At 38.7% G+C, this 26,630-nt stretch overlaps 1 protein-coding gene across 2 annotated transcripts in view; it reads left to right on the top strand.

The window, feature by feature from the left end:
- AP3B1 (adaptor related protein complex 3 subunit beta 1) overlaps positions 1-26,630 on the top strand; it is a 161,553-nt gene that overhangs the window by 49,548 nt on the left and 85,375 nt on the right. For both annotated transcript variants that reach the window (XM_069880721.1, XM_069880720.1), the window contains exons 8-13: positions 7,902-8,063; positions 10,211-10,308; positions 13,150-13,204; positions 13,284-13,355; positions 18,045-18,107; positions 18,934-19,066. In XM_069880721.1, coding sequence (XP_069736822.1) covers positions 7,902-8,063; positions 10,211-10,308; positions 13,150-13,204; positions 13,284-13,355; positions 18,045-18,107; positions 18,934-19,066 — 583 coding nt within the window. The remainder of the gene's footprint in view (positions 1-7,901; positions 8,064-10,210; positions 10,309-13,149; positions 13,205-13,283; positions 13,356-18,044; positions 18,108-18,933; positions 19,067-26,630) is intronic.

Below are 26,630 nucleotides of genomic sequence, written 5' to 3'. Positions count from 1 at the left end.
TTTGGAACCCCTCCAGGGATGGAGACTCCCCACTGCCCTGGGCAGCCTCTGCCAGGGCTTCACCACACTTTGCACAAAGAAATGTTTCCTAATATCCAATCTAAACCTCCCCTGGTACAACGTGAGGCCATTTCCTCTTGTCCTCTCCGTTTCCAGGGGCGATCAGGGAAGAGGGCGCAGCCAGACGCCCAAGACTCTTCCCTGACAGCCTCCATGGAAGAATACTTTTGCGTTGGCAGTTGGTTTATGAGTGCTTGCTGTCTTGATGGGGTGGCTTATACTGTCTCTGCAGATTCTTAAACTGAGATTAAATTTAAACTGAGATTAACCTTTAACTATCCTAAAAAGTCTAAAACATTCTCAAGCATTTAACTAAAATTGTGAATACAAGTCCCAAAGTCAACTATAATATTTGAAGTAATAATTAGTAACTTTCAGCTAGAAGTTGATGGTACTTTTTCACCTTATTTTATCTCTTCACCTTTGCTGTCTCCATTTTATTTTTTGTGATATTTATTTTATCCCTTTTCTTCTTTTTATTTTCTGTTCTTTCGCTCGTATGCTCTAAATACTTTTCCTGTTCTTTGCTTTGCAAATCTGTCAATCACTCTTATTATCATACCTTTCCACACACTATTAAAATAAGAGTGGTTTTTGGCAAGAGAAAGCTATTTTATGCCTTGCTTCCATTTTGAGGAGAATAGAACTGTTTTGAATAAATAAAAGTGATATAAAAATCATAATTGATTATTTTAATTCTACCTGCAAGTATCATGAGACTTGGTTACAACAATAATTGGAAATTTGGGGTTATTGCAGGAAGACCTTAATTATTGCAGCACACTCTTGGCTCCTATTTTTAGACAGCAGTCCTAGACTTAGTTGTTGCCTCGTATAGAAATGAGAGTTAGCTTTTGAATACTTCTTGAGCTTTCACAGTAGTTTGGTATGAAGGTACTTAGCACAGATGTTCCTGTAATTGTGATATATTGGGAAAAATTTAATGTTCGGCGGTCCTCAAACCCATACTCCCACCTGTGCCAAAGTCTTGTCTCAAAGCTGTAGTATGAAACTTTTATAAGTGTAGGCTTTCTGAAGAACATGTTTGGATTTGGGTTTTTTTTTTCACTGAATTTTTTAATTCATTACATCTTTTGAGTTTATATTAAAAATTATGTTATTGGTTAAGTGAGTTCTTGGAAAAAAAAAGCCACTAAGATTGGATCAAGCAGTTTCTGAAGAGTCTTTGATGTAATGAATGAGTTTATGTACTCATACGGTATGGGAATGTTGATTTTTTTTAAAGACTAAAATGTACATCTGTGCTGGGATTCCACAGGATATTGTATAAATGAGAAGATGCAGGGATATAATCTTAGAATATATCTGTGAGAGGAAGATCATAGAATCATTAGGTTGGAAAAGACCTTTGAGATCATCAAGTCTGACCATACCTGTCCACTACTAAATCATATCCTTGAGTACTTAATTTACCCGCCTTTTAAACACCTCCAGGGATGGTGACTTAACCACCTCCCTGGGCAGCCTGTTCCAGTGCCCAGTGACCTTTTCTGTGAAGAATTTTTTCCTGGTGCATCTTAAAGGCCATTCCCTCTCTTCCTATCACTTGGAAGAAGACACCAACGATCACCTCTCTACAACCTCCTTTTAGGCAGTTGTAGACATTGATAAGGTCTCCCGTCAGCCTCCTGTTATCTAGGCTAAACATCCCCAGTTCCCTCAGCCATTCCTTGTAAAACTTGTTCTCCAGCCCCTTCACCAGCTTTGTTGCCCTTCTCTGGACACGCTTCAGGATCTTGGTGCCTGTCGTATACTGAGGGGCCCAAAACTGAACCCAGTATTCAAGGTGCAGCCTCACCAGTGCTGAGTACAGAGGCACAATCTCTTCCCTGGTGCTGCTGGCCACACCTTTTCTGATACAAGCCAAGATGCCATTGGGCTTTTTTTTGATCAAGCCTGTTCTGTCTCCCTTCCCCTTCACATCTAATTTAAAGCTCTATTAATGAGCCCTGCTAGCTTCTTGGTGAGTATCCTTTTGCCCCTTGGGGACAGGCGTACTCAATCCTTGGACAGCAAGCCTGGTGATTTGCCTGTCAACCCATGATCAGTGAACCCAAAGTTTTGCTCCTTACACCAGGTTCAGAGCTAATTTTTTATTTCCTGGCACTTCCTATTCATTCCCTCTTCATTTCCAGTAGTTGAAATGACACAGGGGAAAACTTGTGCCCCTGAACCCTTTACCATACTTCCCAAGGCCCTGAAATCCCTTTTAATTACTCTCAAATTTCTTATTGGGATTTTGTTACTACCTAATTGGAAAATCAACAGTGGATAGTAATCCATGGGCCTAACCAGAGTTGATACTTTTCTCTTTGCATCTCTAACTGAAGCCCCAGGAAGGTAGTAAACTTCCCTGGGTCTGGTCTGCAGACTGGTCCTTCTGTTCCCTTCAGAAGGGAGTCCCCTATGACAATAACCTGCCTCTTCTTAACAGAGGCTATTTTAATGGAAGATTTAGTGTGTCTTAACCTAGGGAACATTTCTAGGCTGTGGGACACGCCATACTCATTGAGGTTTGGTTCCATCTGCAGAGTTTCATATCTATTGTGCAAGGGAACCTGGGATGCTGAAGTTGGCACAGGGGAGACATGCCTGCTGTGCTGGTCAGGAACCTGCTGCCATTCCCCTCCATCTCCTTGGCTGAATGGAGAGAGGATGGGGCGTCCTCTGTCATACAAGGCAGCCTGCCTGTTGGGTGGAGAACATAAGGTGGAGAACATAGGGTGTTATTCCAGTGGTTGATGTTCCTCTCGCACTACCTGATAGTCCTCAGCCTACTCACCTCTTCCGTGAGTTCTGTCACCCATTGGAGGAGTTCCTCCACCCAAGCACAGCTCCCATCGGTGAATTCTCCTGGTGTCTCATACCAGTGCAAGAAAGATGTATTACACTACAGAAACTTGCTGACAGCAATGTTGTGGCTGAAAATGCCTTAATGTTAAATTTTGCTTGCTATGGTCTGATTCTTAAGCTTGAGTTGGTTTCTTATTGGAAGCTTTTTATATAGAAAGCTTTTTTTTTTTTTCAGTTGTGTGTAAAATCGTCTCAAATCAGTAGAATTTTCTTGTTGGTTCCTTAGCCACATTAAAATCCAGCTTTTCTAAAGAAATGTGAAAATGGTGGTATGAGTTTGAAACATGCAACTCCGGAGATTATTGATACTACAAATTAAGCTGACTGGGAAGAGGGATCCTTTTACAGAGTAAAGTCTCAAAGTTGCCCTAGGATAGCTGTTTACAGGGATGTTACAGCACCATAGTCAGTAAACTGCTAAGAGTACCAAGAAGATACTGGATTTTGTGCAATGGCTTTCTTTTTGTTGGAAATGAACAGAAATTAAAACTAGTGTTGCAAAGCCAAAGAATAGATACTGTTGATAAGTAATCGAGTTTGAATTGTACTTCTTGAAGCTTTGAACTGTGTCACGTGCTGATGCAATTTTCTTTCTTACTGGTAATTCATAATTGTCTTGAGATTACCTACATTTGGATAATATTAAAGTCCAAACTATTTAAGTCATGGACCTGTGCAACAGATCTTTAGGCCATGAGACCATTGCCTCAGTCTTGAGCCCTTATGAAATGTACCTCTAGTTGTTCTGCTTCCCCTCAACTGTTGAACCTCTTTGAAACAACCTGACAATAAAAGGAAGTCCAAAGCCTTTTTAGTGAAGGGAATAATTGAGCTCAAAACTACCTCAGAGCTTCTCTGTTCTAGTGAGATGACATTTATGGGAAAACAGTTATTCTTAAGTGCTGTATTTCTTGTGTGAAAATGCCCTATTTTTGATCAATACCCTGAAGACAGGGAAGAGATCTACTGGTGTGAACACAGTGAAGGCAGAAAAGATGAAAGGAGTTTTCTTATTTGAAAACTTATTATCCCATTCTTCTCCTGCATTTTTCGATCATGGATTATCAACGTTGCCTCTTCCTTGTGTTTTGAATATTTGTTTTAATAGTTGAGACTGTAGTAGCCATTGAATTGTAGGAATTCGGGTACAAACTTTCAGTGACACTCACACTGTCAACCCTTCTTCAGGTTTGTATCGTTTCCTGGCAGTTGTTTTCATTTGAAAAATAGATTGGCTTTCAACACCATGTGACTTTTATCCCAACATGAAGGTTATAGAATGATGGTAAGAATCAAAATATATAATTCACAGTATAAGCCAAATATTTCTTCAGTTTGTCACAACTACCTGTTCCATTAATAGCCACTTCAATTTCTATTAGCTCAAAGCATATTTATCTCTTTAGATAAATAAACTTTTAAGAGCCCATGAATATAATTGTGTGCAAGGAACCATGAAATCTCATTTGACCAGAACATGATAGCTTTTATCTAAAACTTAAAACTGTAAGTACCAGTTTCCATTGTAATTTGTTGGAATGATACGATAGCTTTTATGAAACTGTATTAATATATTATATTCTCAGTATAATTCCAGCAGAGTCATTTGAATAGAGTTGTAACATGCATCTGAAAAATGATTCTCAGAGGAGGGCACTGTAGGAGTCCAAGTCTGTTTCAGTGGCTTCAGACCTGCATAGTTCTACAAATCTAACCAAAAGCTCAGGTTTTCTTTCTGTTCTCTCTGTCCCAGTGGTAATGAATTGACTGGTTGTATTGAGGTAATATTCAAACATATCAGAGTAATATTATGATGATCTTGCGTTCTGTACTGGCAGTTCATTTCATTGTGCTTCACTTAACTGAAAACACATACGTACTCTTTGACTTATGTAGGAGCAATTGGTCTGTTCCCTGACAGAGTTACAGAATGCAGTGTTTGGTAGTGTGGTAATTTTTTGTGAATATGTTATATAAATAATATAGGTTGTGTATTATTATTTATATATCTCCCTACTTGATCTTTACACCCTGTACTTATTGGCTTTTGGACTGAAACTGTTCTATTTTGACTTAATTTAGCAGGAGTGTGGACGTAAGCCTTCTGGTTCTATGACTGCACGTTTCTTCAGGAAACCTTACAGATTCTTTGCTCCTAGAATACATGTCATATTCCAGACCACTGGTTCGTTGCTAGAATCTTTATATTCTCTGTGTGGTAGAAGGGACAAATGAAGTTTCTAAATTTCTCATTAGTTTTTAATAATTTTGTTCTTGAAAGCTGTAAATGCATCATGTGTGAGACCACATAGAACAAGCTGTTCGGATCAGGTGACAGTGAAGTCACTTCTTGCTTTCTGCCCATTCTGGAATAGCTACAGTTTATAACCATTACTGTAACATGCATCTTGGTACTGTGATATGGTTTGTTTCTCACCCATCTTGTAATCCTCAGCCTATCTATTTCCAGTAACTGCACACAAGAGCATCCGCAGGCGTTTGCTAGGTACTGGGGACTTGGTTTTCCTTCAATGTAACAATAAAAGATGCAACAGCTAGTTTTAAATAGGAAAGAGTTTGCTCATTTGTTTCATTCATTTTTTCTTACGTAAGGGGAGGTATCTGCAGCTTTGAATGTTTAAAGAAACTAGGACATGATTCATTTATATGAGGGTCTAGCATTGTTCTATATGCCACAAGATGCCCTGTCTTCAGTTGTCATGGATCTCTTCTAGTCTCAATACCTTCAGGTTCTGCCAGACCCATGCAGATGTTTTTCATGCTTCAGGGAGTACAAAATGGCACTTGAAATACTCCCCTGCTTTCACATGGCCGTCAGAGCATGTAATCAGATCATTAATAGGTCCTGTTAGTCCATTCACAGTAGCACAAGTCGTTATTATACAACTGGTTATAATGGCAGCTTACCTAAGAAAGAGTGAGTATACTTTAATGACTGGTTGTTACTTGAAAGGAAGCCATTGTGTATGGAGTGGGTGATCTGGTCACTTAATTCTTTGACTGTTCAACTCCCTTTGGCTTAGTAAGACCAAAGTTATTTCTTGCTCTCATCTAGTTAGTACCTGAAGATTTCTGTGGCAAACTTAGCTTTGTGCCTTCTGGAATGATGATTTGTAAATGGAGGGATGGAATGTCAACTGCAATAGTTAAAACAAGATTAACTACTCAGATAAAGATAACAACCGTTATCTTCTTGAGACTAACTGCTCAGATATGGCCAAGCTATAACATCTCTGGATGGGATTAATTTTACACCCCTGTATTTGTAATGGGGTTCCAGGAATGCTTGTCATTTCATAGCAAAATTATGAATATGAAGACACCTCTGTGTATATAAAGTTCTCTGAAATCACTGTTGGGAAGAAGAACTCTGAGGACAAATCCCAAGTCTTCTCCAGCACTGAATAAAAGAATACTTGCTTTAATAGTTAAATTAACTATTGAGCATGAATTTCTTTGTTTCAGCTGGTAGAATGGGAAAGTAGTATGTGTTCATGCTTTGGATTTTAGTGAAGTTTAACTATGAGTGTGGAGTAGTGAAGCTCTGTTTGGAGGTAGCTGTAGGATTCACATAGTATGCTTTACCATAAATGTAAGGCATATTCTCAACTTTAGTGCCATCTTAAATGCAATTTCAAGCAAAATCTCAGTTAAATATTAGCTCATTTACTCAGTGACTTTAAAAACAGGTTAATGGAACTTATTATCTGGCAGTTTCTTCATTTAAGCTGTTAATACTTTATGAAGATGTCCCTACACTGTATGTCTGGAATAACATAAAAAAGAATTACACGTTAGTTCTTTCACACTAAAATACTCACTTTTCTGCTGGACTGAATAAATCACAGAAGATGGGGAATACACAGAATCTGTTTGTAATTCCTTGCTTTGAATGCTAGTGGTCTGTGGTTTTAATGACTTCATTGTCTAAGAGTTCTGAACTTTTTAGTGATTTCACAATTTAGAAAAGCTATTAACTGCACAATTAAATCATGTGCTACCACAAACTGTTAAGTGTTCTTAATGCAGTTTGACTAAAGACTGACACTGAAAGGGAATGCTTCTGTTCTCCCTTTACCACCTACTGCTTTTAAAAATTCAGCAGTTTAAGTGGTCCTGTGACCACAGAGTGAGCCAGATCATTTTACTGATCCTGGTGAATATGATACATGCTTTTAAAAAACAAACCGATGCCGTGAAAAAGCCAAACTCAATAATCAATGCCAATTTGATTATTAAGCAAGTGTTCTTATTAAGCAGCACCAGGGTACACAGGGGATTATTCCACCTAATATGTCCGACTATTGTGGTTGGTTACATGATTTTATACTGGTTAAACATACCTAATCATATAGATTCAGTATGTTGTCTTGTTTTCTTAAGTGGCATTATGCTGATAGTTCATAACTTTACTTGCACAGCTCAGGGATTTGTACTTCATCAGAGAAAGCCAGGCTCAGGATACATAATCCTTTTCACATCTAATTTCTTAAGAAAAATACATGTTCCTTCTTTTGAGGCTTGCTCTTTTCACAAGTATTTTGGGTATTGCTAGAGAGGGAAGAATGCACGTGACTCGCCCTACATTTTCAAAGAAAGAGAGGATTTGAAACAGCTGACTTTTCAGAAATGTCAGATTCAGATTATAGACTGTAAGTCCAAAAAGGACGAATGTTTGTACCTAATGTAATGTATGGAATATTAACAGAGATGTTTCATTTGGCACTTCATCGTCTTTCTGAGGAAATCCTGCATATATTTTGAGGTGTGTTTTGTGTTGGTAGATTTACTGCTTACTCTTCTACTGGGGTAGAAAAGTTGATAGCTGTTTTTAAAAGTGTATAAGGCTTGCATAGAATTGTGGTCTTATATTTTACTTGCTTAATGAATAAAACCAGTTGATTCAAATATTGTGTATATATTTTATAATTTTTTTCTTTTGGTAGGATGATGAGCTGGTGGAAGAATATAATGAAAATAATTTCTATGAATCTGATGAAGAACAGAAAGAAAAGGATCGGAAAGTGAAAAACACCTATACTATGGACCCCGATCACAGGCTGCTGTTACGAAATACAAAGCCCTTGCTTCAAAGCCGAAATGCTGCTGTATGACAAATTAATTTTTGATTAAAATGTTGAACTTTTAAACATATAAGCTTCCAGAAAACCTAGAAGATAGAAAAGTAAAAGCTGCACCTCTTTAAAAGTGGTTGCAATACTCCCTAGCAACTTACAGGAGTTCAGTGGTTCGTTCTTTTTTGAAATTAACTTAGCTTCTAGGTTGAACACCTGAACTGCATGTGATATATGCTCCAGATATTAAGGACAAGCAAAGTATCACAGCAAATTTTAGTTTGAATCTAAACTCTAAGGAGTATGATGACTGTACGATAGCTAGCTTTTAGAGTTTAAATTCTCTTCAACTAGGATGGCACGAACTGCCAGTTTTGGTGGTATAGATTCACAAATATAATTATAGTTGCTATTAACTCATTAAGTTATACATTGGTTTGAGTCTCACATTTTAGAAGTAGACAATTATATGCTTAAATTCTTTGTCAATACAAGCTAGATTCTTAACGTTGGTGCCTTGGCAGGGTTCCAGAATAGATATGACATCAAGTGCAGTATGCCCTGCAATATTTCCTTGACATTTTAAGATGTAGGTAAATTTTTAGAACTGGGAAAACCCATGCTAGTGCTGAATCATTGTGACGTTATTCAGATGACAGAACTTGTATTTCTAACATCAGTTAACCTTAACCCTGTTAATAAAGACTAGATATCTTTAGGAAAAGACTTCCAGTGGTAATGAATATACCTAAAGAGTTACTGAGTGATTAAGTCGCCTCCCAACCTGTTCTTGATAAGCCAAACAGATGAGGTTTTTGTTACTCCCCTGGAATGTAATTCTAGATTCCAGCTAATGTTTATCTCTTTTCAATACCATTTATAGTCTTAACAGCAGACTTTGAAAACAAATTGAATACAGGTTTACAATATTAAGTCTATTAGAGCACAGCCTTTTGCTAAAATTGCTGTTCAATGTCTATATGGTATTTTCTCTCCTTGCACAAGTATGTTAGATAGGTTTGCCATCATACCATGCTTAGAACAGGTTCAGTTGCTTATCTTATACGTTCCATTAATTGTTTTCTTGTATTTGTTTAATATGGTATAGGTTCTCACTTTTATATTTTTAACTTTCTGATATTGAAGTTAACTTAGATGTTTCATTGCAGTTTGGCAAGTGAAATCATGCTGCTTTGAATTGCTATTACATCAATTTTTGTACCGTTCACAGAATTTAGCAGCAATTAAATCAACTGTTTTCCCTTTCGCTTTAGATTATTGTCAGTAATAAAAAGTTCCCTGTCGTATGTTGCTAGAAGTCTTCAAGATGTTTTGTCTTTCAGATGTTTTTAATCACTCGTTATTGTTTAGCAGTAATTTTTGTTTCATTGGTACTAAGATGTAAGAAACCAAGTCAGATGTCATAATGATGGCTCCAAGGAGTCTCCTTTCTATGATTTGTTTCTTCTTGAACAGAAAGTTGACCATTACAGTATTGTAGGGAGGGTTGTGACATGACTTAGTAATTGCCACAAAGTTATTAATTTGTCTTTATACTTATAAGAAAGTCAGAAAGGGAGAAAAAAAAGTGTAGATTTGAGTTGCTTATGTCTCAGTTATGTCATTTGCTATCCAGGATGTTGGCATATGACCCCGTAGTTTTGGATTTGAGACTTTACAAGTTGCCAGTAAAGGCAAATGTCATTTTATAAATTGCACAGTAGGATAATGGAATGAAAGATTTTAACTGGAAACTAAATAATAGGTAATATTGAACTTGTATTTAATAAAATAAAGGAACAAAATTTGCAGATCCTTTAAACATTATTTCTTGATTAATTTGTACAGCTGATGTTAGTAATACTGAATTATTAAGGATGATACCAGTATGTTCACACTTCAGTTACCTAACCGTTTTTTCTATGCCCCTCTTCCTCTGTCTTTCCATGTATACAGGAAATACTGGGGGAAATGAGAGATACTTAATTAGCTTTTATTTTAGGAGGAAAAGAAAAGCCTTCATTTTGATGTTTTTCCCCCAGTCTGCTTTGTTGATTTTGAAGAACGTGGGTATGTGCTTTGAAGAAGAGTGAGCTGGTAGTTCTGCAGGTCTGAAGCAAATGTAATAGATATGTATGACTATTTGAAGTGAACGTGCTGTTCTGACATTTTTGCTTTAGGTGGTAATGGCAGTTGCACAGCTTTACTGGCATTTGGCACCAAAAGCTGAAGCTGGTATTGTTTCCAAGTCATTGGTGCGTTTACTCCGGAGTAACAGGTAGGTCAGTTCCATAGCACACACTATGTGTGCTTTTTTTGTGAAAGTTAAGCCATAATTATAAGAATATAACTACTGCACTATTAGAGTTTCTTTTTAAAATTGTCCTATAATATTAATTTTTACTCAACAAATGAGGTTCAGGAGAAGTAATTCTGTCATTTTTAGTATCACATCCAGTGATTACTCAGTATTGTAACTGCTTCATTATTAATTATGACTTTCATTCTGAGAGGAATTGTGACTCCCTAGTTAGTATACAAACAGAGGCAATGCTAACTAGTTTGCTTAGTTCTTGTGTTTTTTTTTTTTTTTAAGTTATTGAGAGTTATTTGAAATTTGATTCTATTGGAGTTCCTTATTGTCTTGGTAAGCACTAAAGAAGATTTCAGATATGTGTTTTCTTTTTCCTACACTTTATATTGAAGACTTCTTACTGACAGAGAAACTAAGAAAAGTATTTGTTAAAATACCACTTGATGCTGTTGAGTCCTCTGTTTCCTTAGTCCTTGGACTGTTGTTAAAGAACAGGTTTATATTTCATTGAGGACTTCTTATTTTGACTTCATTATCTTAGATGTCTGTGACCTTATCTGCTTGCCTGTGAAGGGTCTCACTGGCCATATGTTTTGTAAGACTGATAATACTCGTCCTTAGTTTGTGTGTGAAGGTCAGTATTTGTTGCATAAAAGCATTCCTGCCCCTCTACTTCCACCCGAACTTTTGTGTATCTGTACAAAAAGCCTTGCAGGAGTGATACAAGACCCTATGTTAAGATATTTTCAGAATACCATTTAGCCCCAACCAGCATCTAAGCACCACACAGCTGCTCTCTCACTTCCTGCTGGCAGCCTGAAGGAGAGAATGGGAGAAGTAAAAGTGAGATGGCTCATGGGTTGAGATAAAGACAGTTTACTAGATAAAGCAAAAGCAACACACATGAGCAAGGTAAAACACTGAGGAATTCATTCACTATTTCTCATCTATGGACAGATATGCAGCCATCTCCAGGAAAGAAGGGCTCAATCATGTGTAATGGTTATTTGGGAAGGCAAGCACCAGATCTCTAAATGTCCCCCCCTTCTTTCCCCAGCTTTATATGCTGAGCATGATGCCATATGGTGGGGAGTATCCTTGTGGTCAGTTGGAGTAAGCTGTCCCAGCTGTGTCCTCTCCTGACTTCTTGGGCTTGATGCTGTGTAAGCACTGCTCAGCAGTAACTAGAGCATTGCTGTATTACCAACACTGTTCCCAGGACAAATCCCAGAGTTAGCCCCGTGTCAGCTGCTATGAAGAAAATTAACTCTACCCTAGTCAAACCAGCATGAGAAGTAAATTTGGGCTTAGTAGAGTACTCATGCTTTTTTTTCAGATAAAAATGGATCACTGTCATTTTTGTGCATGGTTTTATAGTACAGTGTGCTTCCCATTCTCTTTGTACAAAGGTAAATAAAATGGTTAAGGCAGTTTGGGATATATATAGGCTATGTACAGAACTAAACTCGTAGTTTGAAAGGACTATTTTTGCATGTTGTATATTGCTCATTTATACTCAGATTTCATCAAAGGAGAAGTCACAACTTTCCAGTACCTCATCTAGTGCCTAAAACTGCATGGTTTGTCCTCTGTTTCTGGTCTGTGTGAAATGCTTTTGGTATTAGAGCCACTTTGAAATAAGCTTTTGCTGTTTGCCCTTGAAGTTATGTACTGTGGCCTTTAAATTAATGTCAAATACACTATCATCTAGTTAAGATGAGAGTGCCTGGAAGTGCATTTTATAGCAATTTCTTGTCCTGGTTCATCATGTGCAGCTGACTATTTCCATGTACCTATGTAAGAATTACACGAAAATAGGTTTAAAAGATATGAAGTACTTGGTTATTATTATTTTTTTGCAGGCAACAGCTGTAATTACCACAGGGCTATTAGGCTGTTCTGAATAAGAGGATGTAATGGTTGTGATGATTTCTCTATTAGGGTGTGATTTGCATCATGAAGGAATTTAAACACCCACGGTTCAGAAAAATTGCATGTGAATTATTACTTAGTTTTTAAGCAATTGGTGGAAGAAACAGTTGTTTAAAAGCTTTAGGCTAGTACCTGGATTGCTTTTGCTCACTTCTGCTGAGGCTTTTAAACTAATACATTAATGATGAGAATGTCCTCCAAACATGTTTAATGCTTTAATGTTCAGACTATTACATAATTCTGTCTGTGTCTTGTCGAAGTTTATCTTGCCAAAGTGCTGGTTTTTGATAGATGTGTATGCCTGCCAGAGTGTACTTTTAAGTCACAGGACACCCTGGCCCTTTTTGAGAATTACTAGGAAGTAATTACTTTTAAGAGCAAAAAAAAAAAAAATCATAGCAATGATTAGCTATTCTTGTAAATAATGCGGTCATTTCAACACTACAGATAAAGCACATGTGGTTTTGTCCTCATCTCTCTCATCCTGAAATGTTTAGGTTTCAAGATGGTGGACAAAATGTAAGGGTTTTGTGAGCTACTTCTGGGATCATGGAATGCTGATGTTTTTGATTAATTTTTGGTTTAAACAAAGACCCAAGGGCTGCAAGAAAAATTGTCCCACTGCAGTGATGTCAGTGATTTCTTTGCATACTCAAGTTTTTGAAAGTGAGAGCCTGATTTCATTACACATCTTCCATGCAGATGGTAAACATGTAGCAGTTGGCAGTGAGCTCTCTCCCTCCATATTTGTGGCAGGTCAAATATATAACTAATTTCAGGTTCAAATATAATTGGACTTTCTTCATTATGTTGCTTGTTTTATGTATATGTAATTTTGCAGAATAACTCTTGGTTTTCTTTTTTAAATTCTAGGGAGGTGCAGTATATTGTTCTGCAAAATATTGCCACTATGTCAATCCAGAGAAAGGTATACCCTATTTAGAATTATATAAATCACATTTTATATGGAACACAGGTGAGCTACATAAATATTTACTGCTTTTCAGGGCATGTTTGAACCATATCTGAAGAGTTTCTATGTTAGATCAACTGATCCAACAATGATCAAAACACTGAAGGTGAGTTCAAAAGTGAATTGGTCTGTATACTGCTGCAGAAATGTTTGCAATAGGAAGATAAAATTTTCTTTTACTGATATGACACATATCATTCTGTGCTGTTCCTTTTCTTCACTAAGAAATGTAGCGTTGTGGCCTTTTAAGTCCACAAGTGTACCTCAGGCTTGTCAAACTGTCTGGAAGTTCTCTTGTTACCATGTTGTAGATGGCAGATGGGCTATGTTTTCCTCTGCAGCTTTTGGTACATTTCAGTGATACAGAGCATTATGATTTTTTGTCTGCCCAACCATTCAAACATCTAGAGTTTGATTCTGTTCATTGGAGGTAGAATCTTCTCAAATGAAAAGAAATTAAGTCACAGTCTGTGATACTGTTAGCTCAAAACAACAAAATGGGACAGTGTTAGAGTCCCAAATTCCCTTTGAGGTCAGCCTTTGACATGAGTACTTTAGACTTTCCTCAAGGTCACATTGCAAGTGCATGTTTTAGGCTGTCTTCTTGTTTTCTCTATTCTTAGGACAGATGTGAAATCCTTGACAAAACAATAGCTAAAAAATTGTCTACTGTTATGTGCCTTTTCTCTGGTTTTGTTTTAGATTGTCATAGGCACCTGTGTTTAGGAGTGTAAGGTACAGATTCTGAAGGAAACATTATTTTTTCATTATTTGCATTTTAAATCCATGTTGCGCCCGTATTACATGTGCAGAGTGGTACAGTACAAGGTACCTATGCCCAGCCACTCATATTTTTATTAGTCTCACATCAAATTTAAGTAAATTTGAGGCAGTTGGAGGCAAAAAGTATCTTCCCCATATTTAATGATTATGAAAACTGTTGGGAATGCTGGGAGAATTTAGTGTTACTCAGGAAAAGTAACTCCTGTAATTATTGAAAGTTGATACATTAAAATTCCTAAATTGATTGATAAAACAATGCTGAAGAGGTGGAGAAGTAGTAATTGTGTTTTTTCCTTTCATTGTCTCAGTTATTTCTGGGTGGCTGAAAAGTTTAGTTAAGTGTACACTGTTAGTTACATAAGAAAATCTTGTGCTTTTCTCCACTCCTTGCCCCTGTAATTTTATACTTTCTACTTTGAGACAGAAGGACAAGTTCTATAGCTGTATTTCAGATGTAGGAGCACACTGAAATTCATCATATGCTGTTTAGATTTCTCTTTTGTTCTCTGTTTCTTTCCCAACATGAAGTTTGCTTTTTTGATCACTGCTTGTCATTGAGCTTGTTTTTTCATGGAGTTATCTAATTTAACTGCAAATTCTCACTTACAATTATTAGTAATCAGCTCAGACTATTTCTTTGTAAGGTAAAGTTTTTTCCCCAATTGTGAGCATTTACTTTTATCTGTTTTGAATTTTTTGGGTCCGCTGTGTCAACTAGTCACATAGTATTTGAAGTTTTTATGCAGGATTTCTTAGTTAACCTTTGTTGTAATTTCTCTGAAAACTGTAGCACTAGCTGAAAATTGTCACCAGTCTTCTCGTTATTTTCATAGTTCATATCTGAATATGGTGAAAAGCAAAAGACCAACAAAGCTATTTGTTGGATGCCATTGATGACCTTCCTGTACTGTAAAATAGTCTTTTTTTCCCTTGCCTATTCCTCTCTTTCATTTATTCACTTGCTTTGCATGCTATGCTAGATATGTGTCTTTCTTTGGTGACAAGTCTTCTCAAGTTGATTCTGAAGTACAGATGCACAGGTAGTGCAAGCAGGGACAGGTAACCTGGGACGAGTACAGGGACACTGCCTGGTTGTGGAGGGATGAGGTCAGGAAGGCCAAGGTGCAGCTGGAACTGAACTTGGCAAGGGAAGTAAAGATGAACAAGAAGGGCTTCTACAGGTTCATCAGCCTTCCTCTTGAAGGTTAGAGAGAATGTACCCCCACTGATGGTTGGGAATGGTGATCACGTATCAACAGACGAGGAGAAAGCTGCGATACATAACTTTTTTTTCTCAGTCTTCACTGGTAACCGCTCTCCTCACCCCTCTCGGGTCATGGGACAGCAAGATGGTGATCAGGGCAGTAAACCCCCTCCCACAGGAGAGGAGGATTGTGTTCTTGACCGCCTGAGGAACGTGAACGTTTATAAGTCTATGGGACCTGATGGGATGCATCCCAGGGAATTGGCAGATGTGGTTGCCAAGCCATTCTCCATGATATCTGAAAAGTCATGGTAATCAGAAGCCCCTGGTAACTGGAAGAAGGGTAATGTGCCCATTTTTTAAAAGGGTGGAAAAGACAACTACCTGAAAGGACGTTGTAGAGAGGAGGGTGCTGGCCTCTTCTCCCAAGTGACAGGGGACAGGACAAGAGGGAATGGCCTCAAGCTCCGCCAGGGGAGGTTTAGGCTAGACGTTAGGAAAAAATTCTTTACAGAAAGGGTCATTGGGCACTGGAACAGGCTGCCCAGGGAGGTGGTTGAGTCACCTTCCCTGGAGGTGTTTAAGGCACGGGTGGACGAGGTGCTGAGGGATATGGTTTAGTGTTTGGTAGGAACAGTTGGACTCGGTGATCCGGTGAGTCTCTTCCAACCTGGTTATTCTGTGATTCTGTGATTCTGAGAACTACCAACCTGTTAGCCTCACCTCTGTGTCTGGGAAGGTCATGAAACAGATTCTCCTAGAAGCTATGCTAAAGCACATGGAGGACATGGAGGTGATTAATGGCAGACAGCACGGCTTCACCAGGGGCAGGTCCTGTGTGACCAGCCTCGTGGCTTTCTATGATGGGGTAACCACAGCAGTGGACATGGGGAAACCTACGGTTGTGATCTGTCTAGACTTTTGTGAAGCCTTTGACTCAGTGCCACACAACATCCTTCTCTCTAAATTGCAGAGAAACGGATTTGATGGGTGGATGGTATGGTGGATAAGAAACTGGTTGGATGGTCGTATTCAAAGAATAGTGGTCAGTGGCTCGAAGTCCAGATGGAGATCCCTGACAAGTGGTGTACCTCAGGGGTCCATACTGGGACCAGTGCTGTTTAATATCTTCATCGATGGTATTAACAACAATATTGAGCGGACCCTCAGCAAGTTTGCAGATGACACCAGGCTAAGTGGTGTAGTTGCCACACTGGGACGGCATGTCAACCAGAGGGACCTGGACAGGCTGGAGAAGTGGGCCTGTGAGAACCTCATGAGGTTCAACAAGACAAAGTGCAAGGTCCTACACCACGGTCAGGGCAATCCCCCATTTCAGTACACGATGGGGGGTTGACGTGATGGAGAGCTGTCCTGCAGAGAAGGACTTGGGGGTGCTAGTCGATGAGAAGCTTTACATGAGCTGACAGCGAGTGCTCACAGCCCAGAAGGCCGACCATATCCTGGGCTGCATCAAAAGAAACGTGGCCAGCAGGTCGAGGGAGGTGATTCTGCCCCTCTATTCCTCTTCTGTGAGACCTCATCTGGGTTACAGTGTCCAGTTCTGGAATCCTCAACATAAGAAGGATTTGGAGCTGTTGGAACGGGTCCAGAGGAGGGCTACAAAGATGATCAGAGGGCTGGTGCACCTTCCTTACAAGGACAGGCTGAGAGAATTGGGCTTGTTCAGCCTGGAGAAGAGAGGGCTTCGAGGAGATCTTATAGCGACCTTCCAGTACCTGGAAGGGGCTGCAAGAAAGCTGTAGAGGATCTGTTCATAAAGGTTTGTAGTGATAGGATGAGGGTGAATGGGTATGAACTGGAGAGGGGCAGATTTAGCCTTGATATAAGGAGAAGTTTCTTCACCATTAAAGTGGTAAGACACTGGAACAGGTTGCCCAGGGAAATTGTGGCTGCCCCATCCCTGGAGGTGTTTAAGGCCAGGTTGGATGGGGCCTTGGGTGGCCTAACCTAGTGGGTTGTCCCTGCCCATGTCAGAGGGGTTGGATCTTTAAGATCCCTTCCAACCCTAACTATTATGATTCCATGATTCTGTGGACTGTATCAATTAAGTCTCCTTGTCTATGTATCCAACTCAAAAAATAACAACAGATTTCTGAAGTCTGACTTCCCTTTACAGCGGCAGAGTTGTCTTTTTCTTCAGTTTCCCTCAGATTGTATTTGAATTCTTCAAAGTTAAAACAGCCCCAAAGCATAGTATCTTAACAATATATGCCAAGTGTTGTATATTGTCCTCTTGTTCACCAGGAACAAAGAAAAGGCATTTCAGGGTCTCATGTTATTGATGTTGATTAAGGTCTGAGGAGCCTCGTACATGCAACTGTTTCTTTCCTGAGTTTTAGGTTCTTCTGCTGAAGTGTATTTCAATATAATGGACACTGTATTTCCGCAGTTGTGATTTCTGTTATTTCTTGTTACAGTATCACATGGTTCTTTTATCAGGCTAGCACCTGTTGCATAGCATAGGGGACCATGCTGCCAAAACTAGTATTTCAAGCCCATTTAATATGCCTAGCAATACTAAACATGGAGCTCATAGACAATGCATCATTGAACCATAGAGTCCTTCTTTGAAAATCTTGTGTGTACTTGGAAGGAGAATATTACTTCTGATTGCAGTGCTGCTACCATTTTATACTGAAATCTGATCTGCTCTACTGAATTCTAATTAATGATTCTAGTAGTAATATCTTCTATTTAAATAGAATAAAAATACAGTGGTTATGCGGTACTGTTTATAATATTTTATTTTAGCTTTTAATAAAATATATGTTTCTTTTTTTGTAGCTTGAAATCTTGACAAATTTAGCAAATGAAGCCAATATATCGACTTTGCTTCGAGAATTCCAGGTTTGTACAAAAGTGCATTCTATTCATATGAAACGCTCTCAGTTGCCAGTTGCTACTCGATGTTTAATCTAGATTCTTAGTCTTAATTTTTTCAAGTTAAAGTCTTTTCCAGGATATAAAGGAGTTTCCTGTCTCCCACTCCTTCAAGCTATCAAAAAAAAAAAAAAAAAAGAAAAGAGGTGAGAAGAACTCAGTCATTCCAAGTCCTTTAGAACAAATTCTACCACCATGACCAACACTGTCATGATAGTGTTGGGTCTTAATTCAGCAATATTTGGCCATTGGCCTTTATTGCCAAACCTCATTTCTAGAAGTCATTTGATTAAATACTTTTTTCTCAAATATCTGTATATGTATCCACGTATTCTGCCTATATTGTGAAACAGTGTCTGTCCTCGTTTCTTTCCTCTTTGCTCATGACATCTATTTTCATTGCTTCAGTTCTCTGGCTGGATTTCTCTGAAAGTTACTGGTTCTCAGGCAGGTAGGTTGTTCATAGTTTCACAGATGCTCCTGATTAAATGAACTGAAACCTCTCTGAAGGGAGAGCTCATCAACTCCTCCAGCCTTGCACACAAACTGATGTTTTTGGGTAACTGCCCCCTGCCCCAATCTTTCTTGCATTCAGAGGTTTGCATGGCCATGGGCGACCAAAGTTGGCAAGGAGATGTTTTGTAAAAAAAATGATAGTGAGGTCAAAAAAGGATAACTTCTAATGTACAATGTAACTTTTTAGATGGATGTGTTTCTGTTTTATGCAGATAATATGGTAAGTGTCTGGTTGACAAGACTTACGTATTGACAAATGAAAACCCTGTTTCCTTAGACTTACGTGAAAAGCCAAGATAAACAGTTTGCTGCAGCAACAATTCAGGCTATAGGCAGATGCGCAACTAACATCACTGAAGTGACCGACACATGCCTTAATGGCCTCGTGTGTTTGCTGTCCAACAGGGATGGTAAGCTGAATGTTCTGTTTCTTTTCTGAGTTGCTGATGGCATGTAAGCTTTTCTTATGAGGCTCACATTTAAAAGTATTAATATATGGGAGTTGACTTTTGTATGAATTTAGCTGACATGACTGGATAAAAATAGTGATTCTGATCCTTCTTGTTTGAAGCACTTCAAAAGGCACTTATAATCACTGGATACCTACTTTCACTTTTGTTAATGAAATTAATTCTTTATAGCCTGCAATTACATGTTTACCTGTTTTATCTCAAAATGCTGTAATTTTTAAAGTGTGCTGTTGTGGATATCCCATGTGATGGCAGTTTACTGTTATGTGTTTAGTTGCATCGAAACAGTTAGCCTGTAGAGGGTGCTGAAAGCTTGGAATGTCTTTTTTTAGTGCATCAATGCCTAACTGTAAAAAAACATACTAAATAGTTTTAAGATAAACAACCCTGAAGTTGGCTTGATTTTGTAATCTAGCTTTCTGTTATTTTTGTATAGTGAAATGGAGTTGCAAGCCACTAAGGAACACAACAAGGAACAGATAAATTCGTGTAGGGTATGGCAGCACTGTAAATTGATACCTGAAAATATTGTATATTCTTACCGGTTTCCAATAAATACTGCACAGGAGTCAATAAAAGAATGTTATTGAATGTAGTATTATATAATGTACAGTCTACATGAATACGGTTTAATATTGGAAATAGGGTAGAGAAAGGTGCAGTAAAAAAAATGTTGGGAAAGAGGAAAAGCGTAGTTTTGGGGTGGCCTGGAGTAATTAGAATTGTTCGGAGAACACAGGTGAGATATATTCTAAGCTTTGAAAAGCAGCACTAATTCCTCTACATACTTACTGAATGTATTTTTCATGGTAATTCTAAGAAGGCCTTTATTAGGGATATCACTTTGGCAGCACATCGTTATTCGGTGACCCACAGATATGCTCAGAGCTTTCACTTATTTGGTTTATAAACAACAAGTCCTTCTTCACCTTGTATGAGAAATTTCTGAGAGGCCTCAGTGGCTAGCTTGGTAGTTTCATAAATGTAGCTTTAATTTCCTAGTGTTTCAGACTTTATGTCCCTTCATGCTTTTCTGGTTATCACCTGTGTCCTGTGTTTCAAATATGTTTCCATATTGTGTTACAAGGCTGTGTCTGCTCAACGTACTTTTCTGTATTACAATCAGCAATGACCGTAACAAGCTTCAAAGCTTGTTCTTGATTCTGCATAATTCTACTAGCACTATTCCACCAGATCACTAGGCTCCTTTCAGCAAGTGCAAATTCCTGGTGTTTTTCCTGTCATAAATAAACTATGAAAACTATGATTTCAGAATACAGAGTTTGTTGTTTAATAATCCTTTCAGTTCTGTTGCTTTGTTTTTCTTTCTGCTAAGAAGGAATCAAGATAAGAGGAGAATCTTGTTTTCATTTAATATTTTCTTCAAAGTAATTACACACACACACATGCATGTATACAAAGGTCTGGCTCAACAATATTAGTTTTCTTGACTGTTTCTAAGTAGTTGTCTAGCAAATAAAATTATCTTCTTGTGCTTACTGTTCTGAAAGACTGCAGAGGATATATTGAGAATTTTGTAAACCTGGCAGCTGGCAAATTGCTTTACCACAGCTGCAGTGTCTTTATTCCTTTTTTCAAGGATTGAATAGAATGGCAAAATTTGCATGGTACCTTTCGTCAGGTGGCAGGAAATTACCAATAGTCACAGCTTACTGAACATAAGAAGAGTTTGGGGCATGATAAGGGAGGAAAAGAAGGATATTTAGCTTGTGTAGGAGAATAGATTAAAGAGTGTTAATCTTGCTTTCCCCCAACTTTCACCCTTAAAGTGTGCAAACAATTCTTTCATGGTTCTTTGAAGCCTGGAAGCAATTTTGCTGCCTTGGCATAACATGATGTCCAAGCTGTTAAGTCCAGCAGGTTCTGAGGTCCTTGAAATCAGAGTCAGCTCTGCTCTCTATATGGTTTTCTTAATATGCACTTGAGAGTGGAGAGGTGACGAAATTAATTTCACCAAATCAAAATAGAATCCTGAAGAAGAACCTTGTGGCAAAACTGCCTTCTAATTCTGTGTTCTTGTTCTGGAAAGGCCTTTACTGCACATACAGCCCAACAACCAAGATATCTTGGCTGTATCTGGCACTGGAGCTCTGCCATTAATCATTCTGAACTCGGATGCTGAGAGGCAGATGTCATTACAATCTTCAGGAGTGAGTCAAATCCATGTGGGATAACTCTGCGCAGAGCTCTTTGAGTGTCTCATCACGAAACTTTCTAGTTACTTCGTGTGCTTCTGTGATTCAAGTATTTATTTTGTTTTGTCTTTTTACCATACCCCCAGTTCCCTCAAGTAGGGGAAATTTGAGTTTAAACAAAGCACTCATAAATATGCACAAAAATGTCATGAGCAGTTCTCAGCTTGCCCCAAGCCTTGTTTCTGGAAGCCATGTTAGCTAAGAATTACTTTTCTTCTTTGTCTACTAAAGGAACTATAAAAAGACAAGTACTTTTGGCTCTAGGTGTGACGTTTGGCATTTGACTGATGCACTTCCTTTAAGCAGTTGCCTTGATAATTTTGATTGACTGCTGTCCCCACTACGACATATAGGTTCTCACACAAAAAATAAAACTAACCCTGTAGCTCAGAAATGAAGAGTGGGAGGAGAGAGACAGACAGATTGTTATAGAACATGTTCTACCTATCACAGTAAGACAAGACTCAACTTGATTGAGTAGAAGTGTTCAAATGTAGATGTTTTCTTACATTCGATCAGAAAATACCAGTGTGCAAGACTGAAAAGTGAGTTAACATCAAGTTTCTTGTGAAACTGAAGAAATCCGTGACACAAACTTTTCAGTCATTGAGTGAGGCTTACAATGAAGAGATCTCAAAGGTTGAGCTGGTACTCAGAAGAACCCATTTTTTTGTCAGGAGAAGATGTGAAAGCAAAACCACAGAGATTCTCAACAATTTTTCAGAAAATTATCTGTGGAATTGCTTTGAATGTTAGCAGCATCATACGCAGTGTGTGTCAACTCAGAAAGGAAATATTTTTAAAGTAATCATAGTTTATTTTCATAATATGTTAAATAAAAAGAGTTATAGGCACAGTCTCTGTTTGTTTGTGTTGGACCTCATAAAAGTCACTTTAGATGTAAAAGACAGAGAAGATTATAGAAAGTCTTTTTTGTCTGTCTGTACTGCATATACTAAAGATCCTGCAGCTTTTTCTCAGGTGAGTGAGTTTTAATTTTCTCTTGAAAGTTGCAGGTTATGGATAATAGAGTATGTAAACACAAACATAGGGTATATAGCTAGAACAATTCTTTTCCTACCCATCTATACAAATTTGAACAGGCAAGTTGTAAAATCACTGGAACTGTTAATACATCGAGTAACTTCTGTCTGTTGGAAATACTATCAGAATGACATAAAAAAGCACAACTCTTTGATATGTATTGACGTGGCTTATGTTATGAGGATGGAAGAAATAACAAGGTATAAAATTTTAGACTTCCAGCAGTTCTGAAAAGGAGAAATGTAATCATAGAATCATAGAATAACCAGGTTCAAAGAGACCCACCCAATCATCGAGTCCAACCATTCCTATCAAACACTAAACCATGCCCCTTAGTGCCTCGTCCACCCGTGCCTTAAACACCTCCAGGGAAGGTGAATCAACCACCTCCCTGGGCAGCCTGTTCCAGTGCCCAATGACCCTTTCTGTGAAGAATTTTTTCCTAATGTCCAGCCTAAACCTCCCCTGGCGGAGCTTGAGGGAGATTGTCCTCTTGTCCTCTTGTCCTGTCCCCTGTCACTTGGGAGAAGAGGCTAGCGCCCTCCTCTCTACAACCTCTTTTCAGGTAGTTCTAGAGAGCCATGAGGTCTCCCCTCAGCCTTCTCTTCTCCAGGATAAACAACCCCAGCTCTCTCGGCCGCTCCTCGTAAGACTTGTTCTCCAGCCCCCTCACCAGCTTCGTTGCTCTTCTCTGGACTCACTCCAGAGTCTCAACATCCTTCTTGTGGTGAGGGGCCCAGAACTGAACACAGTATTCGAGGAGCGGTCTCACCAGTGCCGAGTACAGAGGGAGAATAACCTCCCTGGGCCTGCTGGTCATGCTGTTTCTGATACAAGCCAAGATGCCATTGGCCTTCTTGGCCACCTGGGCACACTGCTGGCTCATGTTCAGTCACTGTCAACCAACACCCCCAGGTCCCTCTCCTCCAGGCAGCTTTCTAGCCAGACTTCTCCTAGTCTGTAGCACTGCACAGGGTTGTTGTGCCCCAAGTGCAGGACCCAGCATTTGGCCTTGTTAAACCTCATCCTGTTGGTCTCAGCCCAGTGGTCCAGCCTGTTCAGATCCCTTTGGAGCCTCCCTGCCCTCCAGCAGATTGACACTTCCACCCAGCTTAGTGTCATCTGCAAACTTGCTAAGGGTGCCCTCAATGCCTTCATCCAGGTCATTGATAAAGACATTGAACAGGGCTGGACCCAACACTGAGCCCTGGGGAACCCCACTTGTAACTGGCCTCCAGCTGGATTTCACACCATTTCCCACCACGCTCTGGGCCCGGCCATCCAACCAGTTTTCCACGTAGGAGAGTGTGCACCTGTCTAGGCCAGAGGCTGACAGTTTCTGAAGCAGAATGCTGTGAGAATGTTTGCCTGGATAGCTGGCTCTAGCAATTGTCTTTTTAACTTCTTTTTAACTGTTTGCCTAGCCTTCTAATAACCCAAATAATCATAGAATGTTTTGTGCTGGAGGGGATCTTTAAAAGTCATCAAGTTCTGCAATGAGCAGGGACATCTTGCACTAGATTAGGTGGTTTGGACCCCCATCCAACCTGACCTTGAATGCTTCTAGGCATGGGGCATCTGCCTGCTCCAGTGTTTCACCACCCTTATTGTAAAAAATGTCTTCCTTCTATTTAGTCTGAATCTAGCCTCTTTTAGTTTAAAACCATTACCCTTTGTCCTGTTGCAAGAGACCCTGCTAAAAACTCTGTTCCCATCTTTCGTATAGGCCCCTTTTCAGCACTGAGAGTCTGCAGTAAGGTCTCCCATGAGCATTCTCATCTCGAGGCTGAACAACCTCAGCTCTCTTGAGCCTTTCCTCCTAGGAGAGGTGTTACATCATCTCTTTTGTCCCTCCTCTGGACCTGCTCCAACAGGTCCTTGTCTTTCCTGAGTGAAGACTCCAGAGCTGGATGCAGTACTCCAGGAGGGATCTCACCAAAGTGGAACAGAGGGACAGAATCACCTTGCTCGAGTCACACTATTTTATGCAGCCGAGGATGCAGTTGGCTTTCTGGGCTTTGAGCACACATTGTTCACTTATGCTCAGCTTTTCATCCACCAGAACTCCAAGTCCTTCTCAGCATTGGGCTGCTCTCAATCCCTTCATTCCCCAGCCTGTGTTGATACTGGGAGTTGCCTTGAGCCAGGTGCAGGACCTTGTACTTGACCTTGTTGAAGCTCCAGAAGTTCACATGAGGTTCGCATAGGCCCACTTCTTGAGCTTGTCCAAGTTCCTCTGAACGGCATCCTGTCCTTCAGGCATATCAACTGCACCACTCAGTTTGGTGTTTTTTCACATTTGCTGAGAGAGCACTTAAATCACTTGTACAGTCTTGCTATAAGATTCAGTTGGTATATCCCTTTCAAAAACAGCTGATGCAGGTTTGCTGCTTTTAGAAATGATGATGTAATTTAATCTACAGTTACTTGTTTTAGTTTCTGCAAGTATTGGTTAGTGTAAGTGGAATAAAATTGACTCAACATCAGTGGTATCAAACATAATATTTCAGAATACAGCTTTTGAATTTGCTTTCGTAATGCACTCTTTGCTAAGTTTTTTTTTGGAGTTTCTGTTATGGTGTGCCCAAATTCTCAATTGTTAAAAGGTCTGTAATTGGATCCCCACAAGTTACTGTCCGCTACATTGTTAATTTTTTATACACTTCGTTATTTGGCAAAACAGGACATAGTATGACTGAATATACTTTAGCTTTTTGAGGACCTCTCATATGCTAGGGTCTTCAGAGATTGTCCTCTCGGAGTAGTCATTTACATATTGCTTCAAATTGTTTGTAGAAAACTAGCAATGAATGTTATACTAAGATTTTTACTATGACTTGTGAAAATTGAAGTTGCTGTTACCTCTTGTAGTTTCCTTTAATAGTAAAGACATTCCTGAACAGATTTTCTGTGATATTTAGTCTTTAGTTTAAGAATATGACTTACTTTTTGTGACCTTTTACTATACTCTGTTTTTAAATTCTTGTGCTCATCTATCATTGATTTGTACGCACCTTTTCTTTGATGAGTTCAGCAGAGTTACATATTTAAATTTTCTTAGTGCTCGTTCAAAATGCCAATTTTATCTCACACTTTTATGTGTGGGTTGTTTGTGGATTTTTGTCTTTTTTTTTTCCAGTTTTGTCTTTGAAATTAAATATGTGTCTTCTATTTCACGCTCAGTTTTGGGATTTTTCATGTGTGCAAAGCAAGCCTCAAAGAGCCTCTGTTTGTTTCTGGACTATGTCAGTTGTTATTCTAATGCAAATTAATTTTGCTTTTCCTGGTGCTTTCTTTTTTAGTATCTAGACTCATGTAAAATGGCCTATACTGGTTTACTTGTTTATAATTCTAGTTCAGTTCTTTAAATTTGTTCGCACATATTGCATTAAAGTATTTCCTTCATGCACTGCACTTCATTTTATTATGTTCAACATTGTCAACAAGTCATTTTAGCATCGGCTTCATTTCCACTGAGTTTTTTGGGTTCAGTTTTATTTTGCTTAACCATTCCCTGTGCTAAGTAGGAAATACTTCATCATGAAGGTAGTCATTACAATGTCCCCCACTCTAAATATTCAAGACTGTAATTTTAAAACTTTGAGAATTGGATTTTTATTTTAGTATCTGGCAAAACACAATATAAATGAAATTGGTATGTCAGATTTTACCAGACCTTGAGATACGTCAAGTAGATACGCTAACCTTGCTTCAAGAAAGTAGGGTAGAAAAGTGGCTACGTTGTCACATCAAATAAAAAATAACACAAAAACTGCAAGCTACAATTTAAGTACTTCAGAGGTTTATGGCATAATGATGCATACACAAAGCTTTTGAGAAGTGCTTCTTAATAAAGATGTTTTATTTCTAAAAAAAGAAAATTATTAAGAAATTAAAGATCTCTTCCCCATGCCCTTCTTTTGAAACTTCAGTATGCTTGATTGTTGAATGAATGGTCCATGTGTCAGATTAACTAGTGAAATGTAGGAATATCTCTGTGATGTTTAACAGATGATAGTTAGGCTTTTTCTTTGTTTTAAATGCTGTTAGTTTAGGAGATATAATTACTCCCTTTTTGTAGTATAAATGAAAACTAGAATTATGTTGAAGTCTTACAGTAGTCTTTTTTTGGTTTCAGCTTTGGCTGTGTTTGAGTTTCCTTCATCTTTCTTTACAGCATGCGTTTACTCTAGCATAGGAGCTTACCTCTGCACCAGTGGGTTTTTTTCAGCTTCAAAAATGGT

Source organism: Phaenicophaeus curvirostris, chromosome Z (genome assembly GCF_032191515.1).
Source record: "Phaenicophaeus curvirostris isolate KB17595 chromosome Z, BPBGC_Pcur_1.0, whole genome shotgun sequence".
Classification (NCBI taxonomy): domain Eukaryota; kingdom Metazoa; phylum Chordata; class Aves; order Cuculiformes; family Cuculidae; genus Phaenicophaeus; species Phaenicophaeus curvirostris.
This window is presented reverse-complemented; position numbering and strand designations above follow the sequence as displayed.